Source organism: Nanorana parkeri, unplaced genomic scaffold (genome assembly GCF_000935625.1).
Source record: "Nanorana parkeri isolate BGI_ZX_2015 unplaced genomic scaffold, ASM93562v1 scaffold1279, whole genome shotgun sequence".
NCBI classification, from domain to species: Eukaryota; Metazoa; Chordata; class Amphibia; order Anura; family Dicroglossidae; genus Nanorana; species Nanorana parkeri.
In genome coordinates this window covers 22,223-43,937 of record NW_017307547.1, presented here as the reverse complement: position 1 = coordinate 43,937, position 21,715 = coordinate 22,223, and the positions used below count along the sequence as shown (strand labels likewise).

General features: G+C 49.1%; 1 protein-coding gene across 1 annotated transcript in view; it reads right to left on the bottom strand.

Moving 5' to 3' along the window:
* Positions 1-2,356: 2,356 nt before the first annotated feature.
* The window catches only part of NCOA3 (nuclear receptor coactivator 3), a 38,532-nt gene continuing 19,173 nt past the window's right edge, over positions 2,357-21,715 (bottom strand). The window contains 16 exon segments of the mRNA XM_018569039.1: positions 2,357-2,421; positions 4,025-4,163; positions 4,276-4,441; positions 4,563-4,782; positions 5,857-5,961; positions 7,439-7,741; positions 8,792-8,963; positions 9,095-9,221; positions 12,686-12,919; positions 13,173-13,415; positions 13,418-13,493; positions 14,665-15,536; positions 17,591-17,932; positions 17,993-18,036; positions 18,864-19,011; positions 20,602-20,742. Of these exon segments, the coding sequence (XP_018424541.1) occupies positions 2,410-2,421; positions 4,025-4,163; positions 4,276-4,441; positions 4,563-4,782; positions 5,857-5,961; positions 7,439-7,741; positions 8,792-8,963; positions 9,095-9,221; positions 12,686-12,919; positions 13,173-13,415; positions 13,418-13,493; positions 14,665-15,536; positions 17,591-17,932; positions 17,993-18,036; positions 18,864-19,011; positions 20,602-20,742 (3,344 nt within the window). The 3' untranslated portion in view covers positions 2,357-2,409.

Below are 21,715 nucleotides of genomic sequence, written 5' to 3'. Positions count from 1 at the left end.
ACTGCAATGGGCCGCCCACTGCGCCGTTCTTACATTCCGTGTATACTAAGCAGCACAAAAGTAACATTCATTTCGTTAACTTTGGAAAAGCAGAAAGAAGTTTGTTAGGGAAGCGGGGAAAGTAACAGATCTGAATTCCACGTTCCGGGGGCACGCCAAATAGGAGGCGGCAGAACCGAAGGGCGGCAAGTACAGATAATTCCACATGGAGAAGGTTCTGCGGACGGAGCGGATTATAATGGACTTCCAAAACCGCACACTTCCTCTTCTCTTCCCCCATTGGCTGCACCGCTACCTGCATTGCGGGTCCCCAAAATGACACATTGAGAGACATTAATACAGATGGTCTCATCCCGGCTCCCTATTGGCTACAAACCACATCTAAAACACCATTGGGCGCTAAACCTAAGACTGAACTCGCCACAAGGCAGTGTGTGTGGGGGACGGGGGGGGGGATTTTGGGGAAATACAAAAATGAACTCCGGTATCATTTCATAGAAAGAGGGACATGGAAAACTAACCAGGAACACAAAACAATGAATCCTGAAATATTACACACAGCATTCTTGGAACGGGGTGTGGGGGGAGGGGCGGTAATGCAACTGTCCTTCAGTCTGTATGCATACAAAAGGGCAGAGGGCTAAATTTCTGCAATCAGGTGACGACTCCAGCCAATAAGATTCCACTACGGAGGATAACGGGGGAAACCGGGAACGGGGACGGGCAATTCATCTTGAATTGATAGTTGATGGCGCGTTTATCTTTTCCATGAAGAATTATCTGTACTTATCCTCCGCAGAGTTCATCGGCTCATGACATGAGCGGCCCATCAAACGCCGACACTGGAAAGGACTCAGGAAAAGAGATGAACATTCAGTCAAACCGGAGCAACGAGAACAAAGCGGAGATGTCACAACACGCAGATATTGCTATATTTAAACATTTCAGAACACCGGGTGATATCTGTGCTAACCCTCGTGAAATATCTCTACATTGATGAGTCTAAGGGGCCATGTAGATGTCGGTGCCCCGCTGCGCCGCTTTAACGCGCATACGTTACTGCACTTTGTGCGCGCCAACGTGTCCTACGTTAAGGCAGCCGGAACGGGCCGGCAGTGCACCAAGACCTCCAAAATTACAACGACAAGCACCATTCCTGGCAACACAGCACACCACAACGCACAGTAGTGTTTTTTGTTGGCTGTGGTGTGCTGTAGCGCGGGTGCGTTACCTTAGTAAGTCGGGGCGCCATTCATAAGTAATGGCGCCGTATCAGTGTGTTTTCACCCTAAAAGGGAGCCGGGAATCTTAGCTCAGAGGGAGCTGTAATGGGGGCCTCTTAAGGCCCCATTCACACTCCGCGATATGCAAATCGCGCGTTTGCCGCGCGATTTGCATTTTGCGTGATATCGCGAGATTTGCCGCGCGATATGGCGCAAATGCTTGCATTGAAAGCATTTGAATCGCGGCAAAATCCGCTCCATAAAAGGGTCCTGCTGTAGCGACACTAAAAAAAAAAAAAAAAAAATGCCAAAAAAAAAAACCACACAAACCCGCGAGGGTCACGACTTCCTCGGATCGAGGAATAAGGAGAGCGATCATTATTAGACCCCCAAGCCCCTCCCCCACAGGAATTGACCAATCTATTGTCAGACATAAAAAGAAGTTGCTGTCAACCCATGGCGGGCACGGGGTTAAATATAACAGCTTTAAAAGCTCTGAGAAAAATACAAAAAACCCAGAAACACTGACCTAGGGAGGAAAAAAAAAAAATCATATACATTAATAAAGATCATATGTACAAAAAGTTTACACTGTGGTGAAGAGGAAGGGGCTAGACAAGCTCAATGCCTGCTCGTGCTATTTATACAGAATGGGGGGGAAAGGGGGGGCTATTGCAATCTCATTCTCAGACAATGAAGCCGGAAAATTCCAGGCTCAATACTACTCTGATCACAAGGTAAAAAAGAAGCAAACTTTCATCTTAAGGTTTCACTTAGAAATGTTTTTTTTTTAGGTGCTTTGGGATAAAGATAGAGAAAAAAAACAACAAAAAAAAAAAAAAGGTTTCCCAAGTCGCCTAAACAAAGCGTCAGACCAGCTTATGGATGAAAACGCTAACCACCCGGATTCACATCGTGCGTCTCTGAGCACCAAAATACAGCCGGCGACCGTTGTCTGTCCCGCGGACGCACTACGTCGAGTGTTCCCGACGCCCCCGAAAAGTCCGGGCCCAGCTTTCTCCGGCAGGCCCTCCTCCCGAGACAGGAAGAAAAACAGAACTGGTGTCCTTGGTAAGGCCAAAGCAAGACGCAACTTGCTGCAGAAATAGAATATTTGTATTTATTTTTTTTGAATAGAAATGTCTCCTCTATAGCGCACACTTTCCTCCGCGGCGGCCGCGCAACGTCAGCAGTACTTCTACAAAAAAAGGGGAGAGGCAACAAATAACAAAAATCAATAAAAAGGAACGGAGATAGAGAATTACAAAACAATGTAAAACTTCAGACAGCAAGTTAGTGGAACTCTGGGTGTTGGGGAGTCCCTCTCACTTCCTGTCTGGGGATAAAAAAAACCCGGCAAAACAGGAAGTGAGGGGAACCCCGCCCCCCCTAACAGAGCCCCGGACAGCAGTTAACCATGACCGGGGGTTCCAATGCTTAAAAAGTAAAAAGCACATTCTGGCAGGACATACACCTGGAGGATAGGAAGTCCACGCTGCTTTTAGTGAAGTGAACAGGCAACAAAATAACATGCAGGCGACAGATGCAGCAAGTGGACTGAAAACACAAAGCTGAAAAGGAGAACTATGGGGTTAGGGCTTTTCCCCATAGTTCTCCTTAGGGTGACGGGAGGACACAAACTAGCGTCCTCCCGTTACCCTAAGCTCAGTATATAGGGAGCTACAGCTCGCGGTATACTGAGACGCCGCAGCCGGAGCGGATCCCGGCGTAGATGACGGGATCCGCCCAGCTGCGTGAGTGACAGCTGGCTCTGCCAATCTAGAGGCAGAGACAGCTGTACCCGCCCCCTCCCCATCCATTCTACCAGTCAGCGTTGGCAGATCGGAGCGGGGAGGGGGGAATCCAGCCCCTCCCCCTGTCACGGCAGAGAGCCGTGACAGGATCGAGAGGTGAGCGAACGCCGGTATGTGTTCGCTCACCTCCCGATCTACTGAGCCGACCTGTGACAGTCTCATTGTCACAGGTCGGCTAGAACTATGAGGTGAGTGGAAATCACTTATCTCATAGTTCTCCTTTAATGCAGGGGTGCCCATTAGGTCGATCGCGATCTACCAGTCGATCGCAAAGCGATCTAAAATGTTTTAGACGCGGCAGACGGAAAGCGGCGGGACACCTCTCCCTGTGTGTAACGTCGGCCACACGAGCACGGCGGGAGGACAGGACGCCGGCGCCTCTAGAACGCACTGGAATGCAAGCCGGCCGACTCCCTGCATTCAGGGGCGGGGGGGTGTATTGAAGTCAATGGCACTGCAGCCACGCCCACCGCCCACAGTGCGATCGCCTGCCTGCATTCCGGTCTAGTGCAATCTGCAAAAAAAGTGCTTGCAGCTTTTTTGCAGATCGCACTGGAGTGTGCCTGCGTTCCGGGTGCGGGTGATTGCACTGTGTGCCTGCGTTCCGGGTGCGGGTGATTGCACTGTGTGCCTTCGTTCCGGGTGCGGGTGTTCCTGCGCTCTGGGTGATCGCACTAGTGTGCCTGCGTTCCGGGTGCGGGTGATCACATTGCGGGTGAGGGGCGTGGCTGCGGTGCCATTGCAATTCAATGCACCGCCATGCTCCCCCCGCCCCCCCCCCGAATGCAGGTGTTTTTTCGTTATCTCATTGAGCTCGTCATTTGAAAAGTAGATCTCCGAACGAACAATTGTGGGCGCCCCTGGTCTAGTGAATTGACCCCAAAGAGTTGTAAGAAGGACAGAGGAAGAGATAGGAAGAGGAAGGGTGTTAGGAAGGACGAGTGTCGTACAGCCAGATTAGTCCTGGTAGTATAAAATTGCAGTCACCTGGTCCGGTCCCATCGGCATGCCCGACATGGGCAAGGAGTTCATAGCCATTTGGCCCATGTGGTTACCATTACTGCTCATGTGCATCATGTTGTAAGTGGCGGGATTGCCCTGGTGGCTGTACTGCTGCGGGAACGAGCTGCAACGACACAATGGGTACCATCAGCAAAGGGGATTCATCACCATAAACTGCCAATAACCCTGGACTGAGGAAATGGGGCGCAGTGCTTGGGCATGATGAGAGCTATTACCTGGGTCTCGCTATAGTTCCTGATGGCCAGCCCTTCATGTCGGGTGACTGGTACATCTGTGTCGGCTGAGGGTGGGGATTCTGGGAAGGAGGCATACGAGATGACATCATGGGTTGGGGGGGACTGGAAACCCTTCCGAAGGTGGGATCAGCTTGCTGACTCATTCCTGGAAAGCAGAATATATTCATAAGGACATAAAGAAGCTACAGGGGGATTGAGGAAAGACATCAGAAGACGACTCAAAATTACAAACATTACCAGCTTGGAATGGGCTGAGAGACACTTACCATAATTAAGTGGGTAGGAGAACTGCTGGGGAGGAGCCTGAGGCATGGGAGGTCCAGCCATGGGGTTCTCCATACTGGCAGAAGCAGTCACATTGGGAGGAGGGCTGAACCCCTGCGCCTGCCCCTGTTGCATTATGATGGCCATCCTCTGCTGGCGGATCTGGTGGCTGAGGAGCTCTCGGTTCCGCTGAGCAACCATTTGAGCATTCAGGAAGCCCTGCTGTAAAACAAGAGGCGTCGGCGCTAATACTGATAAAATATACAATCAGCCGGGCTGCATATTAAAACCTCCATCTGTGTACAACGAGCCTTTCCGTCTCCTCTAATACACAGAAGACACTACGGGAAAGGCGAACACAAATAACATTGGATTCTGGGGGGCAGCAGGATTGCGTCGGCCAACCGGGAGGTTCAGAACGTTATAAAGGAAAACTCCAAAAGCAAACTAGTATAAGATTCCAGAAAGATAATACTAGGGATGCACCGATACCAATACTCACCCAAATGCTCCGATGCCTAGCACCAGTACTTCCTGTATCAGGAAGCCGGGCAGCGCGTCATTACACGCCGCCCAGTTTTCTGATTGGCCAGGAAGCGGCTCCATGCTTTCTCGTCACTTGGTCACTCAGGTTTCCCGATTGGTCGGGAAGCTGGCCAATCAGGAAGCCGGGCGCCGTGTAATGACGCAGCACCCGGCATTCTGATTGGCCGGATTCGTCATGAGATGACGAGGGAGCATGGAGCCGGCCTCCCGGAAAGCAGGGCGGCGCGTCATTACACGACGCCCGGCCTCCATGATTGGCCAGCAAGACGGCTCCGGCTGGGTACCGGAGGAAGGCCGCTCCTGGCGGGAGAGGCCCCGGGGGTGACAGGCTGGACATGCCGAGGTGAGACGGGACAGAGATCCGCACTGCAGAGACATGTGCTGGATCGTATGATTATTATTATGGGGATTCGTATGGGACGGCTTTCTTGTTAGTCGGGAAGCCGGGTGGCGAGTCTTTACATGCTGCCCGGCTAATCAGGAAGCCAGGTGGCGAGTCATTACACGCCACCCGGCTTCCTGAATGGGACTTCTGGTACCCGGTAATTGCTATCGGCGAGTACCGGAAAAAAATTATCGGTACTCGGCACCAAAATACCGGTATCGGTGCGTCCCTAGATAATACTCAGCAGAAGTAATTACATTGCGAGTGACATATCCGTCTTCTGTGGATCACACCAATAGCAGTGCTTTAGTAGTAGGACAAAGTGTGACCCTCTACGAGAGTACAGAGTAAAGGCCGCAACTTACCTGGGACTGTACAGGCGTCTGCATCACAGGCCGCATCACCCCAGCGCCGCCCGCGTTCATACCTTCCACCTTCATCTCAAGTGCTTGTCTACTTTGGTTCAGGAACTGCGGAGTAGCAGAATGGCGGATTATCACTTGTCTAATAATAGCAATACAATCCCATACAGACGCATTCCTCAATGTGTAGATGTGAGAAAGTATAAAGGGGCACTCTGCCTGACCGAGGACAAGGCATGCCCATATGGAGTGAAGGGAGCCCAGATAAGAGGACACTAATGTGAACATAAACCGTACAGCCCTGGCCATGCGCACATTTTCTTTTGCTAGTTAGGAATGGATGTGAGCAATTGCCATCCCATGTTATCCAGCATTCTTCAGACCTTGCGGACACCACTTCAGACCATGTGACTGGAGCTGCTATTTACAGATGACATTGGGGCTTCAGCTAGGTTTCCCACCCCGGCCTGCTATGATCCCCAGCTATTAGTGATTAGTGCTGAGCTAATGTGACAGATGTAAGGTGACAGGTTCTCTCTACTGTCTGGCAGATGTCACTATCTAGACATTAGATGAGAGGTGCACCGAAATAAAAAAAAATTTAAACAGACCCCCTGATATTTCCCTTTTAAAATAGAAAAAGAGATTGAGGACACAAAGTTCCCAGAGACCTCAATCTTTTTTTCTGTACCCTGTTATGAATAAACAGGAATCCTCTATGCTGAGTGTTCCTGATCATTGATAACATGAGGACAGAGTATGGTTACTATAACTACAGCTATGAATGAACATTGACCACTGATATAGATCACTTCCCATTCATTCATAATTGGGGCTATAGTAACCATACCATGTCCTCAATTATCTACAAACACTCAGCGATCCCTGACTACTTGTACCCGCTCTCCTCTCTGATACGCTGTCACAGGAGGCTGGGCGAGCGGTGCGGGGAGCAGAGCTCAGCCTCCTGTGAAAGCGCCGTCTCCGCCCACACACCGCTCTGCCGGACTGTGATAGGAGGCTGAGTTGTGCGGGGAGGAGAGACGCCGGCCACTCGCAGCGCTCCCCTTCCGCAGCGCTCGGCTGGCTGTCACACTTTCTCTCCTCCCCGCTGAGACATAGAGCAGCGCCAAGCAGGGAGGAAAGAAATCACGGATGCACAGATGTATCGGCACAAAAATTGCACTTATCGGTGCCGATATATCGGTGCATCCCTACATTAGATAATGCCGATGGGCCACTACAAGGAACGCACATATCTACAACTATGAGCCGCAGTGGGGAAGACGGTGCCTGGATTAAACACTACATCTCTTGAAGGAGACGTCCATGGCATAGGAAGGGCTTAGAGGTATAAGGAGGGAATAAAGAGAAATACTTTACAACTACCAAGCAAACATAAAAGCAGTTCTCTAGTAAATAACACATCGTGTCTGCATGCATTTCCCTCCAGATTTTAGCTGTTGGTGGAACACTACTGATGTAAACGGGAAATGCCGATACACCGTGTTCCATACAGCTGCGACTAGTAAAGTGATGAATGATGTTGCGTGCTGCGCTGCAGTCATGAAACGCGCTCCCTCACCTGCTGGCCTTGGAGCCTCTGCTGTAGCTGCATCCTCAGCTGTTTGGGGATGTTGGTCCGGGGCCTCATAAGGGTGGCTCTGGGGTGCATTCCTTGCATTTGGAAATTTCCTTGCTGCTGGCCCATCTGTCCCATCATAGAGTTGAATTGAGGGTGCTGGCCCTGCATACTATTGAAGCCCCCGGCCTGCATGGCGGACCCCTGTCCTGCATACGGCTGTCCGTACATTGGGGGCTTCTGATCCATCAGCACCGGGGAGTCTTGCGGCTGGAAGCTATCTGGTTGGGAGTCTAGAGTCTGGCCCTGTGTTAGGAAACAGAGAGAGGGAAGTTTTAGTCAACTTGTGTTCACATATAAAGAAACATTGGCAGATCAGAGTAACACAACTTCCAGGTATCAGCACAGGAGATAGGCAGTGTCTCATCTTCCCCAGCGCACCTAGAAAGCAGGCCACTCGAGCTACAATTGGGCTGTTGAATCTACAACCGTGAAATAGATGGTCCCATCAGATCCAATATTGCAATTACCGTGACTGGTCCCCCATCCACTTGCCTTATGAGACTTCCCCCTCGCATACACCTCCGCAGTTATAAAGCTCATCATACAGTATTTCTGTGTAACCACAGAATGGAAGCAGCTAAGGATCTACCGTATGAAAGATTGGTCTTTTCTCAGCAAATGAGATTTCATTTACAAAGAACCCCCCAGAATAGCAATATGGAAGCTGCCATTTGCTTATTTCAAAAGGTGCATGCTCTGGATATCTGACCTGGGATATTTGCTGCAGGTATTGACTTATTTAACAGTAAAAAGGAGAACTATGGGGTCAGGACTTTTCCCCATAGTTCTCCTAAGGGTAACGGGAGGACACAAACTAGCGTCCTCCCGTCACCCAAAGCTCAGTATATAGGGAGCTACAGCTGGCGGTATAATGAGACACTGGGATGGATCCCGACATTACTGTCGAGATCCGCCCAGCTGCGTGAGTGACAGCTGGCTCTGCCTATGTAGAGGCAGAGCCAGCTGTACCCGCCCCCTCCGCCGTCCGTTCCGCCAGTCAGCGCTGGAGGATCGGACAAGGGAGGGGGGAATCCCTGCAGGGAGCCGCGAGTGACAGTCACGGCTCTCTACACGGATAGATCGAGAAGTGAGCGAGCGATGGCATGTGTTCGGTCACCTCCCGATCTATTGAGCCGACCTGTGACAGTTTCATTGTCACAGCGGCTAGAACTATGAGACTGAGTGATTTTCACTCGCCTCATAGTTCTCCTTTAGAGCCTGAAATAGGGGTACCTCTCATTTATCTAGAGACTACAAACAATGATTTGGGGAGCTGGTCCTACACTCAAATACCTGGTTGACAAGCTCAGGGATCCCTAGGGCCCGATCTATTTCCTCCAGCCCTGTGGGATCTGTATTGCTCAGAAGGGTGTGCAGTTGGTCCAGGAGGGCGATCTCGTCGGTCTGCCCCTCTAAAGTTGACGGAGGACAGAGGAGATCATCCAGAGTGGTCCGTCCATGTTGCCTGGAAGACGAAGGCGGCCCAGACATTCTGTGAAATGACAAGACATCATGAAGTCACGGTGTGGTCAGTACAAGCCCTGACAGACTTACATGGCTCCCGCTAGAATCGCTATTCCCGGGAACACATCTTACCTGTTCTGAGGTCCATTCGGCCCCTGATCCATGGCCATCATACTCTCTGGCCAGGAGCCCCCGGGGTTCGAAGGTGCTTGCTGACCATAAGGGCTAGATCCCATTCCCATTGGCATGTCATTAGGCCCTAAAAAGCAAAAGGACTTGGTATATTAAAAACTTGGGAGCATCATCAATCTAGTTCTCATTCTTTAATATACTTTGTAAACCTTCTTAAAGGACTTTATTCCTCTATTATATTCATTTGTATCACCTTTTGTCTTCTTATTGTACATGCAATAACACTAAAGATCCTGGCAATCCATAGGAGCCATCCCATACCTCCATTATTTTCCAGGATCTGGTTCACCAATTCATGTGCAACACGACATGCTCGTACATACACTCCGTCACTTTACCCATTTGGGGCAAAACGACAATTTCTCTCGAAAGCTCATCCTCACCCAAATATAGGAATACCTGGTGGGTCCGGGAATGGAAGATCATTGGACCTCTCCTACCTCCCAGTATGCTGCGCTCTGGCCTGAGCCACCAAAATCGGCAGGCCCAAACGCAGTCTCGTGAGGGTGGGGAGGTCATTGACCTTGTGCAAGCTCAGGCATGAAGACTGCATAGGTCCACGGCTAAAGAACAGAGCCGCAGAGGAGCGGAGCAAAAGGTGAATGTACGTGGGTGTTTAAAGAGAACCTGTCAATGTTAGATTCATTTATAATGAAAAACCTTTCTCTTAGTCCTGTGTTCTGGTCACCAATTATACAATGGGCATCCGCTTTGTCTGGGTGGTTAAGCAGCGGGGGGTCACAGGGGACCTTCTGTTGAATTTTCTAACCAGCTGTGCTGATGAGCTAAGGTGAAGCTAGTTAAGAGGTTAGGATTTTTTTGTAACCAATGGAAAAGGAAAAGTCCATTGAGGGACACGGCTAGATGATGATGCACAACCTAGAGATATACTACCACCTACAGGAGAAATGGACACTAGGGCACATAGAAAACCCAAGGCCAGCCCCTTGCAAATATAACCCCTCTCACCTGATCTGTTGTAGGAAGCAGTCCAAAGAGGGAACAATACCACGAGGGACGGAGCCGTGTCCCTCAATGGACTGCGAGAAAAGGATTTTACATGGAGTACAAAAACCATATTTTATTGACTGCCTATTGTAGAAGACGTCTTGATGATAATAAGCAACCTAGGGATGATCAAAGGCAGTCTAAACCGAGGGGCGGGGACACTCAAACAACACAGGTGAGCCCGCCCAACAGGAAAAAAATTAAAAAAGGAAACAAAAAAGTGCATTAAAAAGGAGAATTATGAGGGGGAGTGATTTTCACTCAGCCTCATAATCTGAGCCGACCCGTGACACTGAAACGGTCACAGGTCGGCTCAGTAGATCGGGAAGTGAGAGAACACATACCGGCGCTCGCTCACTTCTCGTGATGCACAACCTAGAGATATACTACCACCTACAGGAGAAATGGACACTAGGGCACATAGAAAACCCAAGGCCAGCCCCTTGCAAATATAACCCCTCTCACCTGATCTGTTGTAGGAAGCAGTCCAAAGAGGGAACAATACCACGAGGGACGGAGCCGTGTCCCTCAATGGACTGCGAGAAAAGGATTTTACATGGAGTACAAAAACCATATTTTATTGACTGCCTATTGTAGAAGACGTCTTGATGATAATAAGCAACCTAGGGATGATCAAAGGCAGTCTAAACCGAGGGGCGGGGACACTCAAACAACACAGGTGAGCCCGCCCAACAGGAAAAAAATTAAAAAAGGAAACAAAAAAGTGCATTAAAAAGGAGAATTATGAGGGGGAGTGATTTTCACTCAGCCTCATAATCTGAGCCGACCCGTGACACTGAAACGGTCACAGGTCGGCTCAGTAGATCGGGAAGTGAGAGAACACATACCGGCGCTCGCTCACTTCTCGATCATGTCCCTGCAGAGAGCCGTGACTGTCACTCACGTCTCACTGCAGGGATTCCCCCCCTCCGATCCTCCAGCGCTGACTGGCGGAACGTACGGGGGAGGGGGCGGGTACAGCTGACTCTAGATAGGCAGAGCAAGCTGTCAATCCCGCAGCTGGGAGGATCCAGACAGTAATGTCGGGATACGTCCCGGATGCGGCATCTCAGTATACCGCGAGCATACAGTATACAAAGTGAAAAGAGCTTTGGGTGACGGTAGGACGCTAGTTTGTATCCTCCCGTTACCCTAAGGAGAACTATGGGGAAAAGCCCTGACCCCATAGTTCTCCTTTAAAAGCCGCTTGGAGAACCTTTTTGACTACAAATAGCATCTGCGGAGGGAGACATATTGACCGCAGGTTTTTTATAAGGTCCCCTTATAGCCGTAACAAGACCTTCTTACACTGTTGCTCCGCTGACCCGACCAGCAGTTAAACCAGAGTGTCTTGCCGACCAAGACCAAGACATAATCTGGTTACCGGTGACTTGCGGACCAAGACATAATTTGGTTACCGGTGACTTGCGGACCAAGACATAATCTGGTTAGCACCCATCCACGCGTCACACATAATCGAAGGCGACAATGATATGGTCAACGCAATCAATACATCGAGGGTCAACACCAGCAGACGCCAGGTCCCTGCTCAGGGATCTGGACCAGTCAGCCAAAGTCTTGGAATGAGTATGGAAGTGATGAAGGGTTGAAAGGCACCAAACACGCTCTGGTAATGCCACCTGTCCTGTGTCTGCCATGAACAAAGCTTTATTAATGCCAGACACAGGTGGGTTGACTAGCGAAGTAGACCGTTTCCAGACAAGGAGATAGAGCGCCATGGACTGTTTAGGGTGAAGGAGTTCTTGGTCTGAGAGTTTCCACTCGTTGTAAAATGGCCGTTTGGACACAACATAGTGTCTGCAAGGCACTCACAAGAAGTGAGTCTTCAGAGACGGTGGCAGGAGAACGGTCATAGCTCTGGACACGATAACTCCGCATATAAACTGGCCTGACCCGACAGGTTGTCACACGCACCACCACAGAGACAACACCAGTATACTTCATCAACTGGGAAAATCCATGCTCTTTGGCCAACTGAAGAGGCTTCCAAGACTTCCAATATCCGGCCTGAATGTACCAGTAGATGGTGGGAAGAAAATCTTCCCAATTCAAAACACAGAAATAGAGGAGCCATCCACTCTCCTAAGGACATTAAACAAAACTGAGTAGACCTAAGGTGGAAGGGGCTTATAGCCTCCAGAGGGCTGGCCTTCAAATCTAAGGTGGAAGGGGTTTATAGCCTCCAGAGGGCTGGCCTTCAAATCTAAGGTGGAAGGGGTTTATAGCCTCCAGAGGGCTGGCCTTCAAATCTAAGGTGGAAGGGGTTTATAGCCTCCAGAGGGCTGGCCTTCAATCATCTCCATGCTTAGAGTCCGTTTCTCCTTTAGGTGGCAGTATAACCCGAGGTTCCTCATTATGATCAGGCTATGACTCTCAATGGACCGTAGAGAAACAAACATTGCTGCCTTCACATGTTAGGTATGTTAAAGACAAATATCTCAGGTCTGTGTTTTATGGAATACCCAGGTCACCCTACACAACACACACATCTCAGACACATACTCATTGGTATCATCTGCTGCTGTAGCACCGTCCGGTTCCCTGGCATGCTGTTGGATCTTCCCGGATGTCCCGGCATACTTGCGTTCATGGCAGGTCGCTGCATGGCAGCATTATATTCCGGCCCTTGTCTCCCTACCGGCCCTGTGTTGGAGGGCTCCATCCGGTTCACAGCAGAGTTCTGCATGGCCCACTCTCCGCCCGGGTGTTGGCCCATTCCCCTGTTGGCTCCATTCCCTGCATTGACCAGACATAAGGCAACAGGCGATTACTACATGGCGAGACAAGCCTCAGCACATGATCTTCAGAAAACACACAACAATCTCCATACAGGAATCAATGCCAGTACCTGCGCCGTCACCTAGTGTCAGTTTATGTGAAAAGCAGCTGAATCAGAGGCTACAACCAAGATAAGAGAAACACAAACTCCAGATAATTACACATTATGGAAGACTGCAAAGATCGTACAAAGTGAAAAGAGAGCTCGTACCTAGCATCACAAAACTATCCTGGCCATCCATCATCCTCGGACTTCCCATCATGCCCTGCTTTGGCATCATTGGAAAATTATTAACATTCCGAACTGGAGGGGTGGAGTTACCCGGCATAGTGCTGTCCAATGACATGGCTCGATTGAAGGGAGGCCGAGTCACCTGAACATTCTGAGGGCTCCTCATGCCTGCAAAAGCACAGAGTATATAATCATAAAGCCGCGATTCAGTCAGATGATCCCTGACAAAAGACATTTATAGAAGTCTGAGCCCGCGAGGTCCCCGAGGATTGCGTCCAAGTTGTCCAAGTCGCCGGTCACCTGAAAGTGAAGTAATAAATCAATCATCAGGGCCAACACTTCCAGAAAAACATGATGTAGATCTAACCTCCCTGGCGGTATTCCCGAGGGTAGCTCGGGGTTACTTTTCCATACCATAAGCGGTAACCCAGAGCTACAGTCGGGAAAGCGGCATAGCATTTACTTGCCTTGTCCCTCGAGCGGCGCTGTGTTCTCCGGGCCGATGCCGGCTTCCGAGTTCCGTCCCTTGCGAGCGTACGCGTCGCAGGGGGGGCGGAACCGGCGGTATATTAAAAAGAAAAAAACGACTAAGACGGAAAAAAAAATAGACCGAAAAATGACATGAAAACAATTAAAAAATCATACCGCCAGGGAGGTTAAAACAAGCTTGTAAGATAAAATGTAGAAGGATAGATACAAATAGAAGACAAAAACACATTACAAGTGAGAACTTCCGCAATGGTTGGATGACGGCGTCATAAATGGTCACAGAATAAGGCCACTTACATGTGGAGTCATGTTATGGGCACCTACTGCACTGACAAAGCAGGTCTTGGTGGTGATACCTGTTCTAATAGACACATGCAGGCTAGCAATGCTGATATCTACTGGAAATGCCAGCTCCCTGGGTGCCCCCTCTGATTTTTGGGGTAGCTGACCGACAACTAATGTGCAATTTAGAATTTCACACGTCGTATGCTTGTTCAAGGTCTGTGTTTTAAGGAATTAAAACCAGAGACAGGTCAGGCGAGTGGCATTTTCAGAAAGGAGGTCAGCATCTGCCTACAATTTCCTCTTGGCCTCGGCTCTCATTTGAACTGCTGATTCTACAGGTTTATCTGCACACCCCTACGTCAAAAATGTCATAATGCGAGGACTAAGTCCTACTACTCATGAGCCAGCAGTCAAGCCTAGCTATCTGCCCCTAGGCCCAAAGCACTGCATCCTGGGAGAAGGTCACATGCTAGCCCAGATCCAGAAGCACTTGGAATTTTGCAGTGGCTGTAAGAGAATAAGAGAGTGGTGAGGTGGGGAGTCACAGCAAAGGTGAGTTTAAGTGCATCTGATGGGGGGGGGGGTTAAAGAGACTCTGTCAATTTGCCCATTCAAGGCACAGTGACAGGGTCTCTTGAAAACAGAAAGGTTTTAAAGGGAAGATCCGAGCATGAGAAAGGCTGATTTTTGTGATTACCTCCTCGGTGGGCTCGCTCTTTATCTTCAATTCCTTGTCCTGGCTTGAGGTGGGAACAGAGGAACTGCTGCACTGGCCCAGTTTGCTGTCCATTGGTTCTATTTTGGGTTTGATGTCCTTCGTCATCTGATCCTTGCCCTCGTCCTTGTCCAGCAGGTATCGCAAAAGCGCATTCTCCTTTTTCTTAGGGCTCATCTGTTCCTGCTTAATTGTCGGCTCCATGCCGGGGGCAGAGCCGGCAGACTCCTGCAAACTGTCCTTGCCCGTGGCTTCCGCGGTGATCTTGGCGACCTCGGCGGGCGAATTGCCGTTCTGTAACAGCTTGTGAAGGATGCGGTGCTTCTCCTGCAGCATGGAGCCGTGCAGATTGGACGTGGAGCTGACCCCGGTGGAGGAGGACACGCTGGAGGGGCTGGTGACGCTGCTGGAAGAATCTTTACAGCCCGAGTCCATGGAAGAGTTGGTCATAGTACTGTGACCTCGCTCCTCGGTAGGACACGTCAATAACTGCAGGAGCTTCTTGTGGCCTTTACTTTCTACTTGTGCCCGCTGGCTGTCGGGGCCTTCAACAATATTCTCCTTACTGTCCTTCTCTGCCAGGTGCTCCCTCCCGCTGGACTGGCACACAGAACTCTCCACTTGTCCCTGTTCACAGAACAACCCAGCCGGACTCTTACACTCCGGGTTTCCCATTTTAGCTTGCTGCGCCATGTTCACGTTAGGAGCGTTCTCCGTCTTCTGACCGGGCGAGGACAACGACGACAGAAGAGAACTGCCAACGCCTTCGCTTATTGCATGAAGGGCACTGAGCGAGCTACTCGAAAAACTCCGTTCTCCTGCGTTCCCGGACGACCCCATTGGAGAGTTCATGCCTGTGAGAAGACAGAAAATGATAAATCAGCACCGACCCATTCCAGGCTTAGAGAGATCAGGTGCAACCAAGACAGACATAAGGACGTAAAGCCAGATGTGCACACAAAGGAAACAGATAAGGGACATGCCAGTCCAATATTTTTTTTGTTAAAGGAGAACTATGAGGGGGGGGGGGGGCTTTTCACTCACCTCATAGTTAAAAAAAAAAAATGTGTAAAAATAAAATAAGGGATAAATAAATAAGTGTATTTATTGCATTTTTTTAGCTGTGCTGGTGTTGTAAAAAAATACTACAAATCAAAACTGGGAAAAAAGTGTTTTTTTAACGTTTTTTTTCTCTTTTTTTATATTTTATTTGTCCTAAGTGAGGCGTTAGACACACATATGTGATATAAATATGTAGCCCTATCTGTCCTCTAAAAAACAATATATAATATGTGTGGGTGCACTTTGTAAGAAAGTATATTACTGACGTGGAAGAATCACACAGCAAAAATGTCAAAAGTGTGTCAGTCATTTACGAACAGAAACTAAAAACAAGCTCAGTCATGAAGGGGTTAAGGAACACTATTACTATCAACTCATTGAATGTTCTTTCGCAAGATAATGCTTACTCTGTGACATTGTATAAATACACAGGTTAAAGGAGAACTATGAGGTCAGTGTTTTTCCCCATAGTTCTCCTTAGGGTAACGGGAGGACACAAACTAGCGTCCTCCCGTCACCCTAGGCTCAGTATATAGGGAGCTACAGCTCGCGGTATACTGAGACGCCGCAGCCGGAGCGGATCCCGACATTACTGTCTGGATCCGCCCAGCTGCGTGAGTGACAGCTGGCTCTGCCTATCTAGAGGCAGAGCCAGCTGTACCCGCCCCGTCCCCGTCCGTTCCTCCAGTCAGCGCTGGAGGATCGGACAGGTGAGGGGGGGGATCCATGCAGGGAGTGGTGAGTGACAGTCACGGCTCTCTGCAGGGATAGATCGAGAAGTGATGGAGAGCCGGTATGCGTTCCCTCACTTCCCGATCTATTGAGCCGACGTGTGACAGTTTCATTGTCTTATACAACACTTCCGCATTCTGACAGCGGAGAGGGGACCGAGCTCCCTCTGATCCCGTGACAGAGGCACTATGCTGGTCCCGGGCTCACACCGCTTTCCCGCTCGCGCACACCGGATTTCCCGCACGGCGCGCCTGAGCGGGCGGATGTAACAGGACGTGTATACACGCCCAGTTACATCCAAGAAGCTCCCGGCAGGCCGTGTATACACAGCGGCTGGCCGGGAGGTAGTTAAGACACTGGAGTTTAACGACAGTGGCCTGGCTGGCAATCTCAAACATGGCACACTGACTTAAAGTAGTGTTCCATGTCCAGTTCATCTTGCAAACTTTACAAGTCACCTAGCAGTTAACTTCAGTATGAATTGCTCTACAGTGGCTGAAGCTACAGAGGTCAGTGATGTCTTCTTGCAAAGTTAGTGAAGCATACGCAACACTTCTACTTGAAAGAAATTGCAGCGATGGCTTGTGAGATTGAGTCCAGCAAATCTGCTTTCAGATGACCATCAGTGAGACATCTTCTCGCTTGGATGACATAGAAGGGATTCAACAGAAAAACATAGCTGCTGCCAGGCTGCGTGTCAGCTGGCTGACCACCACCAATATGGTCACCCTGATGCACAAAACATAGTTTGGTGATCTACACCTAGCAGCATTTATAGGTTGGAACAAGCCAGGTTGATGGATCTTGGGTTGTAAGGATTAGTATACATGTAGTAGGCAGAGTTGCAGATCAAGCATCAAGGCTTTCAATTGCATGGGGTGTGGCACTAACAAGTACACAAAGACACATTTCATTCAGACTTGGATGTTATCTGGGGAGCAGCTTGTCTGTTTTCATCATGATGCAGAAGGGTCCTTGACCTCACAAAACTCCACTACATTCTATGGGCACAGCTCCCTGCAGTTATGTAAACTCTTTAGTGGGGCAGAATTAATAAATATACGCATGCTTCTCTCAGAGGATATTGCAACGTTATCGCACATTGATGAAATACCTGGAATTGGGGAGAACTGGCTGGATCCCATCTTGGGGCTCCCTCTATTCCTGGGAGACACCATAAGACCAGGCTGGTTGCTGCTCATGTTGGGGCTGCCATGCGGCGGACTGCTCATGTTGATGCCATAGTTGTTGCTCTGATACGGCGATTGCTGCATTCCCAGAGCCTGTGGTGATGGACCCATGTTGCCGGCAGGGCCGTATCTCATGCCGGGCATTTGCCCCATGTTGTTGGGCTCTCCCATGCTGTAGTTCCTGTTCTGTGGCGGCAAACCCTGTACGGGTGAGACATTCATGGCATTGGCGGGATTGGGATTCTGAGGCAGAGGAGGGCGCACACCTTGTGACATGGGACCTTGAGACATAGGACCTTGTGACATAGGACCTTGAGACATGGGACCTTGAGGCATTGGATTGGGATTAGGTCGGTAGCCATTTTGCTCTCTGAAACATGCAACACAAAAGAATCGGGTCACTCAAAACGTGGCTACAAAAAAAAGCTGAACCTAACCCTAAAATGTAATCTAACACTCACCCTATAAAACCCAACCACTAACTCTAAACCCATTGACCCATGAAAAGCCTTCCCCTAAAACCCAACCACTAACCCTAAACCCACTGAACCCTGAAAAGCCTTCCCCTAAAACCCAACCACTAACCCCAACACTAAAACCACTGACCCCTGAAAAAGCCAGGTCTTACATTACTGGGTGCCAGAAATATTGGACCCAAACATAGGCGTTCCATCACCAAACACTGCCAGCACCCAAGCCTCAACCCCAAAACCATCTGTCCCATTATAATTAACAAAGCAATCAATGGGTTATAGAGTCAAACAGCTCCAATGTGGTATTCCCATTGTTTTAATATACTTTAATTTGGATCAGTCATCATCTTTGTGTGTTAATCAATAGAAGCCTCCACTGAAGACCTTGATTCTTAAGCTTTTACCCCAGATAACCCAATAAAAGAAACCACAAAACACTTTAAAAGACAGGTATGTGTGTGCGAGGCTTTATTAAACAAAAAGAAAACATGGCAGCCACTCAAGTCAATGTATAGCTAGCAAGGCAAAGGTGCACATGGATGGAAATTGTGACTGCACATTAGATATGATGTATGCAACAAAAGAAAACTAAAGATAGGAGACACCACCAATAAGAGTCCCTCAAAGATAGAACTGACCCTGAGACCAGGTATAACATATATAGCTAGTTTCTTGAAAACTTCTTTGAGGACAGCTACGTGTACAGATATCATATAGAACATACCGCTGCAGGAAGTGAGTGGAGACGAAGGCATGAGGATCATTCGTGACAGGGTTGCGGAATAACTTGCTTTTGGTCTGCGCCGTCACCATGGTGCCATCCGCCAGAGAGAACCTGTATAGCGGCGTCTCCGAGTGACCGTGGACATAAGCTGCAATGAGAGGACCACAAGGCAACCCTCAGACACCCGGACCAGTAAGAGCCAGAGAAGACAGAGCACAAGTAATATCTGGTTATATTCCTAAATACCCAGCACAGTATAATTCATTATAGGAGTAGGACAAAGCAAAAAGGAGCGCCTCCATAGTGTAAAATGGATTAAGGATAAAACCCAGAGCTGAAAAAAGGTACTTACAAACCAGCTTTCAAAAACGAGCAGAAAGCGATATAATCTCAGGAGACCATCGAGATGAATACACGAAAATAGGGCGAGGGAAAGGAAGTGCTAGTACTAAGCCGAAGCCATCTGCGCGCTGACCCTCCTTCAGTTGACGCGTTTCTGAGGACAAACCTCCTTCATCGGGGTTCTGTTTGCTTTGCCCTCATCAGATTTTTAGTTTCCCTTGACTTTGAGGAGCTGCCCCCCTTGTATATACTTTTGGAAGACCATTTTCAGGGGCAGTTAGGCCCCATTCACATGTAGCGACTTATCGCGCGATTTCAGCTGCGATATCGCGAGAAGTCGCCGGCTAATGATAGTCAATGGAGCTGTCTTAGCTCCATGTCGCTCGTCGCGGTCGCAAGTCGCTTCTACAGGACCCTTTTTTCGGCGGATTTTGCTTTTTTCTATGGAGCCTGACGGAGAAGGTCGCGCTACCGTCGCCCCGAAAGTCGCGCTATCCCGGGCCGCTGCAAAGGTAAGTCGCTACATGCGAATGGGGCCTTACTGTGTTTTGGAGCCTGTGATTTTCACATATCTTTATAGTGCATGTTATAGTTTTACAAACCTCATGAAAGCAAAATGATAAAAAAAAAATTAGAGTATCTCGGGAAGAAGAAGAATAAAAACAAATTTGCAAGCAAGCATGTAAACTATAAAAAAGTGACATCAAAATATTCCAAACCAGTACAAAATAACCAGAAATGAGTCCGGCAGAACATAAAACATGTTTCCCTTCTAATAAATACAATTTGTAGGCTGAAGTGAGCCTGTCACTACTTCCCAAATATAGCACGGCTCAAAAACAGTAGGGTACTATAAAGTTTCACTACCAATGTCAACATGTCTGCCCCATGGACCCCCCCAAAAAAGAAGTGAGGGTGCAACACAAAAATTATACCAAGTTTGGTACAACTTTGCTCAATGACGCACCTCACACCAGCATGCCACAATGCAAAGCGTCGACCCCAGCAAGAGACATTCACACTGCAGTGTGGGATTGTGGGGGCATGACCGGGATCTGGCTTAGTGGCCAATTGGTAACTACTACAATTGGCATTATTTTAGGGGCTCCTGGGGCTGATGGGTCTAAGAGTCTTAACAAGCTAGGTAAAAGCAGGGGCACTTTAAGGCAGAATTCCTCTGTAACCTGCAGCAGGTCATCTATATACAGTTTTCCTGATATTTCTGGAATTAATTGACTAGCTTCCATGCTGCAGTTGACCCGTATGAGGGAAATTCTGATAACATGACCTATATAAAATAACTGTAGAGGAGAAACACCATGTATTGCTATTTTACAGAGCATTTTCCACTGACTGGTCCTCATCATAAAACAGTCATGCATAGATCTGGACTTACCTTCCTGATAGTGGCGTTTGGAGGTCCACTGCTGACCGTCACTGTGACACAGGAACCTCTGTATACACCTGCGGATTGTGTCCTCAAAGCCCGGCCTCATTGAGTTACGCAAGGAGTTGGGGTCGATATTCACCACTTTGCCTGTTATGAGCAGATAAAAGCGTGCACAGGAATCTCAGTTCACTCTATGACAAAAGGACGCAAGTCAGGTGATCTGCAATATTGCTAGATTGAGATTAATGATGGTCATGGAAGGCCTGACACTCACTAAGATCTCCCAGTATGTGAAGCACATTAAACTAAGAGGACCATTGCCCATAGAGGCTAGGAGGACCATTGCCCATAGAGGCTAGGAGGACCATTGCCCATAGAGGCTAGGAGGACCATTGCCCATAGAGGCTAGAGGACCATTGCCCATAGAGGCAAGAGGACCATTGCCCATAGAGGCTAGAGGACCATTGCCCATAGAGGCTAGAGGACCATTGCCCATAGAGGCAAGAGGACCATTGCCCATAGAGGCTAGAGGACCATTGCCCATAGAGGCTAGAGGACCACTGCCCATAGAGGCTAGAGGACCATTGCCCATAGAGGCAAGAGAACCATTGCCCATAGAGGCTAGAGGACCATTACCCATAGAGGCTAGAGGACCATTGCCCATAGAGGCAAGAGGACCATTGCCCATAGAGGCTAGAGGACCATTGCCCAAAGAGGCTAGAGGACCATTGCCCATAGAGGCTAGAGGACCATTGCCCATAGAGGCTAGAGGACCATTGCCCATAGAGGCAAGAGGACCATTGCCCATAGAGGCAAGAGGACCATTGCCCATAGAGGCTAGAGGACCATTGCCCATAGAGGCAAGAGGACCATTGCCCATAGAGGCTAGAGGACCATTGCCCATAGAGGCTAGAGGGCCATTGCCCATAGAGGTAAGGTGACCATTGCCCAATGCATGTTGGCACTCTGCTAGTTCTGGGGGCATCCCTCTGCTTTCAGATCCCTATGAATTGGTCACCGATCAGACCAATCAGCCTCCCCGAGATAAGCTAGGACCACGTATGCTCTCCTGTCCTCACACATGCCTGGGAGATCAGAGTATGCATGTTTGTGAAAAGAT